Source organism: Scleropages formosus, chromosome 6 (assembly GCF_900964775.1).
Source record: "Scleropages formosus chromosome 6, fSclFor1.1, whole genome shotgun sequence".
NCBI lineage: Eukaryota > Metazoa > Chordata > Actinopteri > Osteoglossiformes > Osteoglossidae > Scleropages > Scleropages formosus.
Genome location: NC_041811.1, coordinates 15,595,882 through 15,611,202, shown reverse-complemented (window position 1 = coordinate 15,611,202; position 15,321 = coordinate 15,595,882). Strand labels below are relative to the sequence as shown.

General features: G+C 40.2%; 1 protein-coding gene across 4 annotated transcripts; it reads right to left on the bottom strand.

Moving 5' to 3' along the window:
- Positions 1 to 1,375: 1,375 nt before the first annotated feature.
- On the bottom strand, positions 1,376 to 13,889 carry srek1 (splicing regulatory glutamine/lysine-rich protein 1). Of its 4 annotated transcripts, XM_018744882.2 has the most exons (14): positions 13,093 to 13,343; positions 12,577 to 12,710; positions 11,496 to 11,520; positions 10,127 to 11,350; positions 9,642 to 9,757; positions 7,410 to 7,574; positions 6,983 to 7,161; positions 6,593 to 6,726; positions 5,267 to 5,384; positions 4,993 to 5,112; positions 4,668 to 4,811; positions 4,373 to 4,444; positions 3,397 to 3,520; positions 1,378 to 1,764 (listed from the first exon to the last, which is right to left on the bottom strand). In XM_018744882.2, the coding sequence occupies exons 4-14, from the start codon at positions 10,155 to 10,157 to the stop codon at positions 1,582 to 1,584; spliced, it is 1,386 nt and encodes a 461-aa protein (XP_018600398.1). In that variant the 5' UTR covers positions 10,158 to 11,350; positions 11,496 to 11,520; positions 12,577 to 12,710; positions 13,093 to 13,343; the 3' UTR covers positions 1,378 to 1,581. The 4 variants fall into 4 exon arrangements, with proteins under 4 accessions (XP_018600397.1, XP_018600398.1, XP_029108740.1 ...); XM_029252907.1 differs by having other exon boundaries at positions 10,127 to 11,520; XM_018744881.2 differs by lacking the exons at positions 10,127 to 11,350; positions 11,496 to 11,520; positions 13,093 to 13,343 and adding an exon at positions 13,612 to 13,889 and having other exon boundaries at positions 1,376 to 1,764.
- Between the last annotated feature and the right edge of the window lie 1,432 nt (positions 13,890 to 15,321).

Here is a 15,321-nt window from a genome sequence, read left to right as displayed (position 1 = left end):
ATGTCAGAATGTAAACAAAACACAACCTTGAGCACAGGACATTAATATAACTACTATAAAGTGGGAAGATGTGATAGTGACTAGACAACCATCTTTTTTCTCCAAAGAGTGGACAAAACGATCTAGAATGTAAACAGAAATTCACACCAATTAATCCAGTGAGCAATATTGTTCAAAACTAGGTAGTATAAAAAGTTGCCTTCATTTTTTGTAACATTAAAAGGAACAACACTAAATATGAAACAAGGCTCTTTAAACAAACATTTAGGAAAGCCAGTTGCAAAAAATTTTCGCAGTATTTTTGGGTGATGTGAACCGTCTAACAATACCAAATAAAATTTACTTTTAAAGCACGACACACATAGCAAACTATAAACTTGGTTTCTTGAAATTCTATTTTTGCAAATTACTTTATCCAAATTTATCTAACTTTTGCCTCAAAAAAGAAACAATTATGTAATTTATACAGAATTATTGATGTCCATAATGACTTTCAATAAACACTTAAAATGTATATAGCATAAAATCACAAAACATGAACAAGTCTCAATGCCTGTTAATAGCCTAATCCCTCCATCCTGAGCTGAAATTAAAGTTCAGACGACCTTGAGTGACCTGTTCCAAAGTCCATCGAAGAAAGAATAGAAAACAAAATACAAAAAATCGACTGCTCTGAAAAAAGCTCAGCTACAAAGTTCATCAGTTCTTTTCATAGATCGTTTGCGTGGCCCTCGGGAGAAACGACACACTTTTAAAAATTAAAATATTACCAGTTTTAAAATGTAGATTTAAACAAGCACACGTCCCTTAGCAGTACTACAGTCATATAAAACCATGTAGAACAACGTTGACTTTGTAGACTTTCTATAAATGGGTCTGGACCTTCTGTCTAGCTCCCTCTTGCACTAGTGGACTGCTAAAGCACACTTCCTTTCCGGTTACTCTTCCATGACATTTTATTATAGCATCTTCCTGTACAGAGGCACTTGTGTTTTCTGTGCTTTACAAGCCTTGCTTGTCTGGCATTGCTGAAAATTTTGCACAGACCCCATCGGCAGACAAACGTGCTCAGCATTACGTGCAGCGGAAGTCGCCGAAAAAAGCCAGCACACGTTGAGGACATCTTCAAGTACTTCTCTGAATCCTGGACAGCCTGCGTGGTGTTATTTCACTCGCACATTACAGTCTCTAACGCAATCACGTCTCCAATTCTTTTGACCTACATCTGGATGGGAAAACTGTTTTGCATAAACAGCTGCGAAGAAAAACTTGTAAAATAACAGGTCCAAAAAATTAACCATTCAGAAACAGAAGAGAAATGGGTTTTACATGGAAAAAAAAAAAAAAAAAAAAACAGGACAGCAGTACAAGCAACTTTGTGTTCAACATATTCACTGAAATAAACTTCAGTATAAAAAAAAAAAAATGCAGTGGGTTTGTCCATTTTCCAACTGAATATCATGATTATCTGATTCACAGTAGTAAAAAAATTTAATTATACTTTTAACTCATTTTGTATTTTAATGTTGGCTGCAGTAGAGCTTTCCGACAGGACGTCACTGTAAGGGGTGAGGAACGAACTCACTCTGCTGCCTCGCCGCACGTTGCTGGGGTTGGGGTCGCGGCCTCGGTCTGGCTCAGGTCGTCCCCGTTCTTCTCACAGCTGCCGTTGTGCTGGACCTGTGATGCTTGCTCTTCGCTGGCTGTCACCGAACCCTCCCGGTCGCTCTCGTACACCTTCTCCTTGTCATAATCTCTGTCCACCTGCAACATGGACACAGGTTGCTATCCAAAGGAGCTCTGTTTCATGTACACCACAACACATTTTTCAAGGATTACATTTACATTTATTCATTTAGCGGATGCTTTTCTCCAAAATGACAAACAGCTGAGAGAACGATGCAAAAAGTGCACTACACTAACAGAAGGGACTTGTTTAGCGATATTAAGGTTACTTTTCCACTCAATATCCCCACTTATTACAGAACAATTACATTGTTCCCGAATTTTACGCCAAAAAGAAAAGTCCGCAAATTTTAAAGCAGTTGCAGTATAGCATACGGATCTTGCTTTTACAGTTTTAAATATGAGGCTGAAAATGATTTTGTACGTTTCAGCATACAAGTCCAGAACATCCTTTGAGCAGAGCTCTAATTCTGCACTAAATTTACCATAACGATGTAATTTTTCACTTAGACAACCTCTTGTTTTTGTAGCGCAGTACACTCATAAGTTCTATTCTGTACATCTAGCAGCAGACAAAAAAAAATTCCAATCATTCTGTTCATCTGAATTAAACTATGTAACATTTGCAAATAGAAAAAATTCTGGTGCATGCTGTATTACCTTGATTCAAAAGTGTCATCCATCAGACATTATAGATACTGTATGACTATGAAAGCAAGTACTTACATTCAAAAAAGAACCATAGATTTAAACATCTGAAACACTTCACAGGCTTCACCAAAGTCCATGAATCCTACAGACCTTCTGTGAGTGCGACTTGAAAAATGCCAATTTTATTATATTTTCACTTCCCTTTTTAAAAAATAAAGTTCAGTTCATATGAAAGTGCTTTTGGAAGTACTGCACATGGGTTGGTATACGAATTTAAAAAACCCATTTGTACCATATGTGCATACATTTCAATAAATTAGTTTCTGTTGTGTATAGCTCCAGGTTAGCCTCTCTTAGCTAAGGGCTGCATTCAAATAACAGTTGTGAACAGAAACCAACGCAAAACAATGGAGCAACAAGTCCACCATTACAGAATATTCTGCAATGTTTATTACGGAACGTGTATTCAGGCTCGTTTCAAATAAGCACAACAGCATAATAATGACCAGTGTTAAGGAGAAACGCAATTATATGTTCAAGGATCATTTTACGAAACTGACGCACAGTGTTTTTCAAACAGAACTGTGCTGCTCTTCAAGTCTGACAATCTTTTTTCATAAATCAGAACAAACAGGAAAATCATTGCTTATCAGCACCAGTTTTATGTCATTTCATCATAAAGCAGATCTAACTGATAACAATGTTGAAAAACTGTGTCGAAATCGGGAGCTATGATGCAGGCCATAAAGGTGCCCTTCTGCAGTTTCTCAGAGCAAACATTTGTTTTGAGAAGACATGGAGAGAAATGTCTATCAGTCTGTACAGGAAATGTGTGTAATGTCAGTTGTACCACCAATACACAGCACAACACGAGCTCTGACCGGTTGCAGGTAATCCTCAATATCGCATCTTTTCCATGACATAAATTGATACATACATCTTTCTTGTAGTCCTGAAGTTGATGATATGTTTTAAAGACACTTCTGGATACTTCAGCCTACTTTAAAGTAGGAAAAAAAAAGACAAAAATGCATTACAGCATTGGGACAATATTCTCACCTTTATAGGTCTGACTTTCCTGTCCACCTTCTCATCTCTGTTGCTCTGCTTCCTGGAAGAGTCCCTGTCGCTCCTCTCTCTACTGCTTTCTCTCACTTTATCCCTTTTCTTGTCTTTCTTCCCCCTAGAACACAGGTGAAAAGGCAACTGGATCAAGATTAAGGCTCATTTTACCAACTTAAACTTTACTTTTTATTCTCTCAGAAGTCACTCTTACAGACATACTTTGCCCAAATAGCAAAAACAGTAGATTAAATGCAATCAACACTGACTGGCTGTACTTATCACAAGAACCACACTAAGACATGCTGTTTTACTAACCGCTCTCTCCCATCCAGAGCAATCTAAACACAAAGAAACACATTCACATAACCTATGGTGTTGCCCGTTTTGAAGTCTGCATCCAGTATTTAATGCCATTGCTATTTGGGAATCACTATTAAGGTGCAGTTAAATTACATTTTATTGCCTGTTAAAACATCTATGTGATTTTTCATGGTTTCATTTTACCTCTGACTTGGATGCTAACTGAGTGGAAACTGATTAATAAAACTAATAATGTGCACTTTAACCGGGCAGCTGAAAATCTGTGCATTGAGGGCATTCATGTTGCAGCCAACTTAGGAAGGTGCACTGACCTTCCCGCTAGTCAAGCTGTTCTGCCCTCTGGTGGCCAATAACTTATACATTTTGTGCACAAATTACGGAAAACAGCCACTATACACACCTATTTTCCTTCATACATACTAAGAACAAAAATGTTCACTGCAGAAATCCCTCAGTTAACTGTTGCTATCATCAGTCTGAAGATGTTTCTCTCCTATCAATTCAGAATCAAGGTCTTACACCTGTAATATTTAGCACATCTATCTGACTAGGAATTTATAACTCATTACAACAGTAATCTGTACATTTCATGCTGATTTCCAAAAATTAGAGAAGAACTAAAAGGAAAAAGAAAAGAAGGCGACTGAACCTCTTTGGTGAAGGTGACTTCATCTTCTTCCTCGGAGACTTTGACCGACTTCTGCTTCTCCTCTTATGTCCTCTGGGAGGAAAAGGTTTTATATTTAAAAAAAAAATGTACATGAGCAAAAAGCTGGCTAAAACATGGAACCAACATCTGTCAAAACTCATAACTTGTACTGTGAACAAGCAACAGCTCTTCTGTGGCCCTGTCTGTCTCTTGGGAACAAAAATAAGTGGCTGTTTCAACACCATAAAACCTGACATAAGGGGCTGCTCCTTCCAGCCAGATGTCACTTTCTCACCTGCTTGTGCTCCGTGATCGCCGAGACCCACTGTAGCCCTTAGGGGGAGTTTTGCCCCTTTTTTCCTTCTGTCGCCTCTCATCCTTATCTCGAAAGCTCTCCTCCTTGCCTCTTGATTTTCCATCCTTCTCTTTCCTTCTGTCCCTGGTTGGAACACAGCGGTATGTAGCAATGTTATAATAAATAACTGCTTTCCTTTCTGTATTGCATGGAGAAGACAATTCACATAATACCTGCCTGGACACATTAACCATTACAAAGCATTAAGCAACCATAAAGCATCCTTTGGCCTGTCGCTTTGATACCGGCCATGTCAAAAGCTTACCTGGACCGCGAGCGGCTACGGGAGTGTCTCCGATCCCTGGACCGTGAGCGTTTCTTGTGCACACTGCGAGAGCTGTGCAACTCACTGCCCTTTGACCGGGACTTCAGGGATGGTCGGCTCCTAAGGAAAAAAGATGGAAAGATTTTCACCCAGGTACAGCCCTCTTCAGATAAAACAATCCTCCAAACGGTTCTGAAACTTGCAAAGATGGAATGGGGAAAGACTCAAGTAATCTTTAAGTTTATCATCATCTTGTCCAGCCAGTACAATTTACCTGTGCCTGGACCTTGACCTTTTCCTTCGTGACCGAGAATGTGAGCGAGACCGAGAACGACTTCGACTCCTTCTTGACCTCCTCGAGCTGCTCATGGAATGTTTTTTCCCAGAATCATCTGTAAACCACAGCAATGGAAAGTGACGATCAAATGGATACATTTGCTGAAAAAATGGCTAACGGGGAGAACATGCAAACTCGTGTCTCACAGCAACTGGATGGTGCGAGAGGACACGGGTTCAATCCCTGCTCCGTCTGTGTGGAGTTTGCATGTTCTCCCTGTGTCTGTGTGGGTTTCCTCCCAGAGTCCAAAGACATACTGCTCAGGTTCCCCCTGTAGCGTTTGAGTGACAGAGAGAGTGTGTTCCGCTGATGTTTGGATGAGTGACCCAGTGTAAGTAGTGTATCAAGCAGTGTAAGTCATCTTGGTAAATAAGGTGTGTGGGCTGATAACATTATATAGAGTTCATTGGAAGTCGCTTTGAAGAAAAGCATCTGCTAAATATGCAAATATAAAATAGCAAAAGATCTTTTCCATTCAGCTGGAAGGCAAGTGAAGTCAGTGAGAAAATGTATTGTACTGTAACTCCCAAGTCAGTATTAAGTATTAAGGAAAGTATGACAATATGACCGACAGAACTAGAAATTATTTGCACATTCAAAAAAGCCTGATGCATTTTTTTTCCCCAACAAATAAAGCACAGCGAGTGTTCAATAAACTGGTCCTGTTGTAAAATAAAACTGAAGATAAATTCTGCTTTCTGTAAATAGGAGACCTATTCCTCTCTACCCCCATACTATCAAGTCTATACGCTTAAAATGTATTACAGTTACATAACCCTTCATCGTGGTTTTTGTTACGGCTGATCACCACATTCACATTTATTCATTTAGTTGATACTTTTCTCCAAAGCAATTTATAAAGTTAAGCAACACACAATGAATTTCCCTTTTATACAGCTGGGTAATTTTACTGGAGGAATTAAGGGTACTACAGCAGTCGGTGAGATTTGAACCAGCAACCTTTGGATGCAAAGGTAGCAACTCTAATCAGTACGCAATCAGCTGCAACCAACAATGACGCCATAAAAACAAAGGGGGGAAAAAATATTCCACCCAGTAGGGTAAAGCTCTTGTTAAAGAGTAACAATGTTCTGCCTCATGAAAAGTCCTGATCTCAAAATTAATAAAGGCCTTTTAACAATTCCATACAGAAACCTTACATCCGTTACACACCTGCATATATGCAGGGGTTAGGGGCTTATGCCAAACATGTTCTAACACATTGAGGTTAGTAAGAAGAAGATAAAGGAGACAGAAGCGAACCTCCTGGCTCAATGGCTGCTGCTATGTTAGACTGCGCTTCGCGGACACGCTTCATCACATCCTCCAGCTCCTTGGCTGCAGCCTGTGGGGTCAGTTCTGGGGGTTTCACGATAGCATTGTTGGAATGATTGATCCTGACAGGAGAAAAAGAAAGATACATCACTTCTGGAAGTAAAACGCAAACATCCACTGCTTGTCTTAAGTAAACGATACGATCGGGCTGCAACGGACAGCATTTTCGTTTTCAGAAGAAAGTCTCCAGCAAACATTTACATAGAAACAATCCTTTCAAATGCAATGCATAGAATAGCCAGGGCACCCAGTTTACATGAAACAGTTTAAAGGTAAAAAGATACATCATTAAGGTGGGTGAAGGGATTAAGCGCCTACTTCAAGGGTCTGTCTCCAAACATGACACCATTGAAGGCGAGTGCCCGTGACACAGACTCCTGGTCAGCAAACTCCACGAAGGCAAAGCGGGTGGGCTGAGTCTCATCTCCAGCCATCCGCACAAACTTCACCTCCCCAACCTGTTTGAAGTACTCCAACAGCTGCTCTGCCGTGGTTGTCTGTACAGGGAAAAAATGGCTAATGTTGAAAAGTCACCGCAAAGAAAATACGTGGTGATTACATACCGTATTTCAAAAGTTGCAACGCCAAGCTGTTCTCAAACGTCTGCATTCCTCTAACAGCTTACTCTACCGTTAATTGTGTGCTGTATCTGTAATTTTGCATTATTTTCAGTAACCTTGCCCAGGGTCTGTGTCACTTCTGTGAGGAGCACTCTATAAAAACAAATTGAATTGAAAATATATACCTGAGAATTTAAGTTGCCAACATAAACTGTCCTCCTGATTTCGTCAATTTTGGAAGGGTCCACATTTCCCATCAGAGGGGGCTGTGTTGCAACACCTCCGAGAGCTGCCACTGAGGGGTCGAGACCTGTCTGCAGAGCCCCAAGGTTGCTGATTGGGATACCCAGCTGCAGAGGCAGAATTAGAGTGCACTAAATGAGAAATCCAAGAATAGGCAGTATTTAAAACTACAGTGAGATGCTTCATTTAATTTATCTGTCAAGAATTTGTGACTTTTCAACTGATTGTCATTTTCTACTGTTTCACTATGAAGGATGAATTTGAAGATAAGGATCAAATGAACCAAATCAAGGGCTAAAATATTCAATCTATCAGTGAGTTCCGGGAAAGAATTAACAGGTGGTGCAGAGAAAATGCTAAAAGAAATGGCATTAACTGTGGGGAACAAAAAAAAAAAAAACTCAAGACCACCACCAGGCAATGGATGAATTTATTTTGTGCTTGAGCAAAACACTGCCCATATAGACATGTGACGATTTTCTCCTGAATTAGGAATATTCATACAAAAGGAATAATATCTTGAAAAGGGCGCGTGAAAAGACGACTAACTGCCTGTGACCCTGAGAACAGATGTTTCCCTGTTGGAGGTATGTCACACCATCTGCTGTGAGCACTGGGCGGGTGTTGTGTGGTGTCACCAATGTACCCAAACAGGTTCATGACATCAGCGGGGTTGGACAAAAAAAAAATGTATTTGTTTGGATTACACGGGTAAAGAAATGGATTTAACAAGATTTTACAATCAGTTCATCTTTCTTCTCCAAGAAAGCCAGCAGGTAACCAGTGAACATTTGTATACAAATCACACAAAGGGAGATGCGCTGGGTTACAGTGTTCACGGCACATCAGAAACACACTACGCTTTTTTTGCTCTAGTTGGACCTTATGTGCATTCTCATTTATTCAAACGCTTATGCACCGTGTTCGACGACGTTGGTGGTAATGAGTACATCTACTGTGTCCCTTTGAAACATTTCTGGAAAATACTGTATTTTCAAATTAGTTCTGGAAAGTCCACAAATATACAGTAATACTTAATAGTATTCTAATTGAAACAGTAAGTAAAATGCCGGTTGCACGTCTCATTACCACGCTGATCATTACACACACATTAATTTTATTTAACTGTGGTGAATGCTTCATCTTCCTTTACTACAAAGGCCGTAACCAGGGTAATGCTATGACAAATGTTATGACAAACCATAATGTTAACGTAACAACTGTTTGTTTGCTAATTCTGTGCACTTATTTGGCATTTATAGTAATTTAATGTTGAATATGATTTTCAATACTGTGAATACGTTTTGTAGTAAAGCTTCATAGGTTCCCCCCACGTTAGTTCTTTTCCTCCTTATTCTGAACTTCTAGGAAAAAAACCATGCTGTTTAAATTGGTAAAGCTGTAAATAATTTTGGACAGAAGTGTTTAATATATTGAAGCTAAACAGCAAAAGAATGACACCTTCAGGTGGCATAGTGTTTAGAGCTGTTACATTGCAGTGAAAGGACAGGAGTTTACATCCCCGCCCCAGCTGTATGTACCCTTGATCAAGACACTTAGCCCAATTATAGTCCAAAGCAAAAATTGCCCCCGTCAATTATAATTAAATGGGTAAATCATTGTAAATAACTTAGTGTGCTAACTCCAAAATGGAAGTCACCATAGATCAAAGCCTATACCCTCCCACTATGCAGGTGCACTGTGCTCCATAGCTTTCCCTGAAACAAGGACATGGGAGCAAAAAAAGAAAAAAAAAGGACAGGGGAAGTGTCCATCGTGGGACTTTTACCGCTTATAAGCTTTAAGCAACATTAACATTAAATATACTTTAAATGAATGGCTGGGTGGGGAAATGCATTTTCACTTTCGACAAATCTCTGAAGACAGACAAGAAGAAAATACAGTGAAATAAGGACAAGAAAATACAATAATGCCCAATCTTCAATAATTTGTAACGCAGACGTTCGAAACAGAAAGAACCTGTATACATGACTAGAGCTGCTTGAGACTCATGTCTGCAGCTATGTCTCCTTCTCTCAATGTAATGCATAAATTGCACTTTTGTTGAGATGTGCGTCGCTTTGGACAAAAGCGTCTGCTAAATGAATAAATGTAAAAGAGCTTTTTGCAAATGTTCCACAACTAAAAAAGTGAGCACTCAAAGGAAAACTCACGTTCTGCAGAGGGGTTGGAGTGGGGATGGGCAGGAGGCCTGCCCCAGGCATCAGGCTACCAACAGGTGTGGCCGGAGCCAAGAGCGACAAGGCCTTGGCCTCCTCTGGAATTTTACCTGGAAGGTAGAGAAAAGGCATTAGAGCAAGAAGTGGAGGACAAACGCCCATCCTTCCCTTTCTATGAGTTCACATTCAACCCAGTCCTCACAAATCCTGATAATTCTACAAGCTTAGAAACTGCATAGCAAGTCACTTGAAGCCGAGAATTCTCTTTGCTTTCAATGGAATGCCACTTACTGCCAAAAAGTGCTACTAGTCTATTGTTTCACAGACATTTATTAGACTACAAAATAAACAAAACTTTTTTCCCCAAAAAAAGGAGAGAGAGAGAAAAAAAAAAAAAAAAAATCAGATCGCTTTTCCTTAAAACCAAAATAAAAAGAAGTAATTTAGAGAATGAGTTAACACTTTGAGGTATGGGTCACCTGTACTGGAAACATATTGGGCATGAACCATACGATATCAAGCATGGGCGCTTTCCCGTGGGGTGATCGTTTCGCAGTGTTGGAAAGGTGTGCAACACAAGACAACCGTTCATGTTGGCTGCATCACTAATAGCACACAGAACATCAGATACAGAAAAGAAGAACATTTTTTAAAAATCTTTCAAATCTCCAAATGCCAACCAAAGTTTGCCAATAAATATAAAAGATATGCAACTTCCTCCATAATTCTATCTCTAGAACGTTTCCCTCTTTGGGGGGAAAGGGTTTGAAGGTGGTCACTACACCCGGTTTGCCGAGGAAGAACCAACCTCCGTCCCCTAAAATAACATCTAATTTACTAAATGTACTGGAAAGCTCCTAACGCAGACATTCAACTATGCCTACATAAACCTGACCCCAATGAGGTATGAACTAGAACCAAGTAAAAATCATTTTTTACTTAAACATTGTACACATATCCCAGAAAAGGTTCTAAGATGAGAAATATGTCAAACTGTAGCAAATGCTCTTCTAAACTAGGAAAAATGTTTTCTAAATTATTACTCCCCCCCAGCAAAACAGTTCACTATCAATCCTCATCACAGGAACATGCAGGAGAAAGCATCATGTTAGCTCAGATTCCTTAAAATGTTTACCTAAAACAGTGTTACGGACTTCATTTTGACAAAAAAGTCTTTGGATAATTAATCTTGGGAAATTAAAACCCACAGTGATTTTTGAAGTCTGTTCATAATCGTAAAATAATCAATTATCAGAGACGAAACTAGTCATGCTAACGAGGACACGTGTAAGGAAAAAGTAAACGTTAGGCATGTTCCCTTCAGTCCACTTACAACAAATCAGTCCAACATTGGTATTCATGACAGCCTAAACAATATTCAAACAAACATGTAAGGATGCAGTTACGGAATAATGGACTGAGGACTTGAAACAAAAAGAAACAATAAAAAAACAAAAACAGGGAAAACAAAATAAACAAACAATACTAATGTCATTTTCCTCCTAAAAGCAAACAAGGGACAAAAAAAAAATAAAAGAAAATAAATAAAAAGAGACAAGGTGTCCATCTTGGAAGGATTCAGCTGCTATTCTCCTGGTCACATTCCCCCTTGAAGGCTGCGTTGGCCCCAACGGGAATAGAGGCTTGGCAAACAATGCTTTACTCAGGCTAGTGTAGTGTACCAGCTGGGCCGGTCTAGTCATCTGATATGCACACATAATCACACAGAAAAAACATACAAAACCAAATTAATGAAAACTTAGTATCCATCTAGCAAACCATGTCACGAGGACAAGCATTTTAAAAGTCAGAGAAATCAAATTTTAAAGAGAGGGAATGTAGAAATACCACTCTTTAGAAATTGGAACAACAGCTGTTCCAGGAGAGAGGGAAATAAAAACAATAAAAAAAGAAAAAAAAAAAGAAAAGAGAGAGAAAGTTGTCGTTAGGTACATGTTATTTACTGGGACAATCCTACCATAGCCTTCCTTTACACAATTTTAGATCCAAAATTTAAGATCACTGAATGATTTTAGTACACTAAAAAATGAGAGGACTTTGATCAAGTGCTACATTTACAAGGAAATACTGATTGTGTGAGTGTGTATGTCTGCACACGTAGAAAAAGCATATAAACTATTTTTTTTATTTTTAATTGATTATTTTCAGGATAATCATGTTGATTCATCCACTATGAAGCCTGCAGGTATATGAAACTAAATTTCTGAAATAGAGTTTACAATACATTTCCAGAAAGATTATGTCCAAAGATCAGTCACTGTAAATATCGTGTGCCCTACACATCAACAGTTAATATTACTAATAAATAAGGTGTTTTCGGAAGCATCTTGGAGACAACACCGCTCCCGTCTATGCAATTTATGTGGGATTTTTACAGAAAAACAAGCAATTTGGCGTTTACCTGAACAGAAACATTAACAGATATTATTTATTAAGTATTAGGTAGGAAAAGATATGGTCATCTTTTCCACAAATTGCATATCTAAAACGACACTGCTTCCTAAAGTTAACAAGCACACACAAACTACTCCAAAATGTGCACAGTTTATAGCTTATGAACAAAAGTATACCATTTACTGTGGAACATGCAAACAAACATGTGTAAATCACATACACTCACACATTTTAATTATATATAGGAGACTACTATGAACTATAAATATAGGAGAGCCCCCCCACAAAAAAAAGGGGGTACAGGGGTTCTGAGACACAGAACAGAAAAATTATGGTCTTGCTTTCAAGCTTTTTATCCACTGTGCTTTAGGTTAAGTGACACTAGAAATTAACACGAAAGAAAGGATGTCATGAAGTGTGTGTGTTATGAGATCTAGTGCTCAGAGGGGCCTTTAAACGTGGGCACTGACGGTGTGGGTGAGACCGGATGGAAGGGGCACGAGCGGCGACTCACCTTCGGCGCATGGCACAACTATCAAAGCTCTGTCAATAAAAACTGTGTTGGTTAGGTGCTGGGCCACGCCAACACTGGAAGGGTCTCGGTATTTGATATAACATACTTTGGAGGAGAAGGACAGCGGCGTGTTGCTGCAAGACACACAGTAACATGTTCATTAGAGCCAATACCTCATAATTCGTGTGACCGTGCTCCTCCTACCTTCGTCATATTCCATTAAGCTCAACTAAAAAAAGCTATCCTCCTGATGGATTTTCAGGTTCTCTTTACGTTTTCCCTCCTAACATAGAGCAGCATGAAACCACTTTTCAAATGTCGCTTTTAATTTAAACTTAATGCAACGGACAGGGCTGCTGTAATTAAACTGGTGGCAACAGCAAGTGCCACTTGAAGTGGACTTTCAGAGCGGCAGCGCGTATTAAACAGTACAAAAAAAATAAAAAAATCCAGGTTCTTTTCTTTCACACTCATATTCATGATACGCATAGACGGCAATGCGGGCTTCGTTCAAACCTGTTTTCAGAATCACTTATTCAGGTTTTTATTCTGGACTGGTGTTGTCGACGACGGTGCGGTGGAATGCCTGGCGCCACCAGCACGGAGTCGGACAGTCAGTGGGCACCAAACATTGAAGTCGCTCAGGTAACAGAGCACAAACGCACCCGTGCTGCCAACTACACTCCCCAGCTGTACTTTTTTTAAACATCTTATTATAAACGAGTTGTCCTCCGCACTCGGTAACACGCTAATACTAACGAAGCGAGAACACGTCCGAAAAAGCGTGGAAATGGACGCTACCCCGGATGTAGTTTTAAAATGTGTATCGAGAAATATTAATAAACCACTCTCGCTCACATAAGCTAAACAAGCTTTCATAACTTGAGGGAAAAAAAAAAAAAAACACAAACGCATATGTTTGTTATTAGCGAGACTGCAGCCATCACGGTGACGACATTTAACTGTGTACCACGACAGGCCGCCCGCATCCTAGGCGTTTCCTGCTAGATCGTAGCCGGCAGCGAGCGCACTTACTCCGGAGGGTAGAGCCGCAGCTCTTCGATGTCACCGAGGAAGCCGAAGAGAGTTCGCATCTGCTCGCTACTCACTGCCGAGGACAGATTGGTGACCTGAACTACGGCCGTACCTGGAATTCCACTCATATTAGTCTATGTTATGGACAAATGTTGCTATAAAAAATAAACTTTGGCACGATTTTCGTTGCTTAGTCTCCCGATTTTTTTTTTTTAACTCTCCAAAATTCTACCCCTGGTGCAAGCTTGCTAAATGAAATCAGGCCTAGTGCCCGCAATACTGCGAACATTCACAGCGCCACCTGCCGACCAGGATGCCACACGATCACAAAATGACGTAATCTCTTATGATCGGGATCGCATCACCGAAAGACAACAGAGAACTTCATTGCTGTTCAGGTATTTGTCGATACATATTCAATAAATACTTTTCAATGCATTAAATGATCAATTTAAATACACCTAAGCTGAATTGAAGCTGACACCAAACTATACAAAAAAGATATATAACGTACAAATGGCAGCCTGTCACCCCGACCAGGAAAGAAGAGGAACATCATCAAATATATACGTTCCATGGGCTGCCGGGGAGCCCTATACTATACAGTCAGGAAAATGAAAATAAGTGAAATGCAGTCCAACACAGGCTGAAGACATGATGCAAGAAACTTTTACATCTCCTCCCTAAAAAATGTTTCAAAGTCATTTTGGTTCTACAGACAGGCTAGCTTTCCATTAGCTTTTCTGGAGAAAGACTAGAAAGAGTTTTTTAGTCATGGTTACTTAATACGTCGGCTCATTTTACCACCCACTGATAAAATGCGCACCGAAATCCCTGCAGACCGGGAATGCCAATTATGGGGGAAATAAAATGATCCTTCGGGACGAGAAGGCGCACTAATGCATTACAGTATGTCTTTCAATGGAAAAGGAGCGCGGGCTTTGCAGGAGGACTCCTTGTGCGGGTACCGACCCGCCAGATGCTTTTGCTGTCAGGACCACGGACTCGGGGTTTTATCATGTATTTCACATTTACATCTCATTAGCAGGCGCTTTCTCCAAAGCGACGCATCTCAGAGGAAGACACTCTACAGTTGTGCATCACTAGAAAGAGACACAGGTGCAGACATGTGATTCTTAAGTAAACTTACTTTGTTTTTTTCCCCACTTTATTACCGATGTTCATGGCACAAGTAGGTGCATAAAACTCATTTTAAACCGCACTTATTTTTGAGAGCGCTAGCTAATGTCGCAGCACGGCACAGCGCGGACAAGGAGTCGCTCTCACGCAGGCATTCCTTGCGCGCGCGCCTCTACCGTACGCCGAAAGGCAGCACGTGCGCTCCGCCTTGCGGAAGCATCTTTCTAGCGCTCGCCGTTCCACGGAGTCGTAAAACACAATGCCTCGGCATCACTGAAACACAAAAAGACTGAAAACGCAAACGTAACGGATATCGCCAAACTCGTGTGGTCTGGAGTCTGGAAGCCATTCTGCTGAGTTGCAGAGCAGCTCTCGGCCATTTCCTGTTTTCTCCCATCAGCACCTCTTGCAGAGACATTACACAATTACATTTCTTAATGTGAATGAGGAATAACGAAATTGCCCTGAGACATTTTCGAGCCAAACGGTGTAATGAAATCGTGCCACACATCCTCGGTATTTTAAAGGTTCTGCAGGACAGATTAACTGCATGCACTGCAGCTATGGTTT

Coding starts and splice junctions, on each gene's coding strand:
- srek1 (XM_018744881.2), bottom strand. CDS start 13,739: ATGAGTGGAATTCCAGGTACGGCCGTAGTTCAGGTCACCAATCTGTCC. Junction 5,385..6,592: donor AGCAGCCATTGAGCCAGGAG/GTTCGCTTCTGT, acceptor TGTGGTTTACAG/ATGATTCTGGGAAAAAACAT. Junction 4,812..4,992: donor CGTAGCCGCTCGCGGTCCAG/GTAAGCTTTTGA, acceptor TGTTCCAACCAG/GGACAGAAGGAAAGAGAAGG.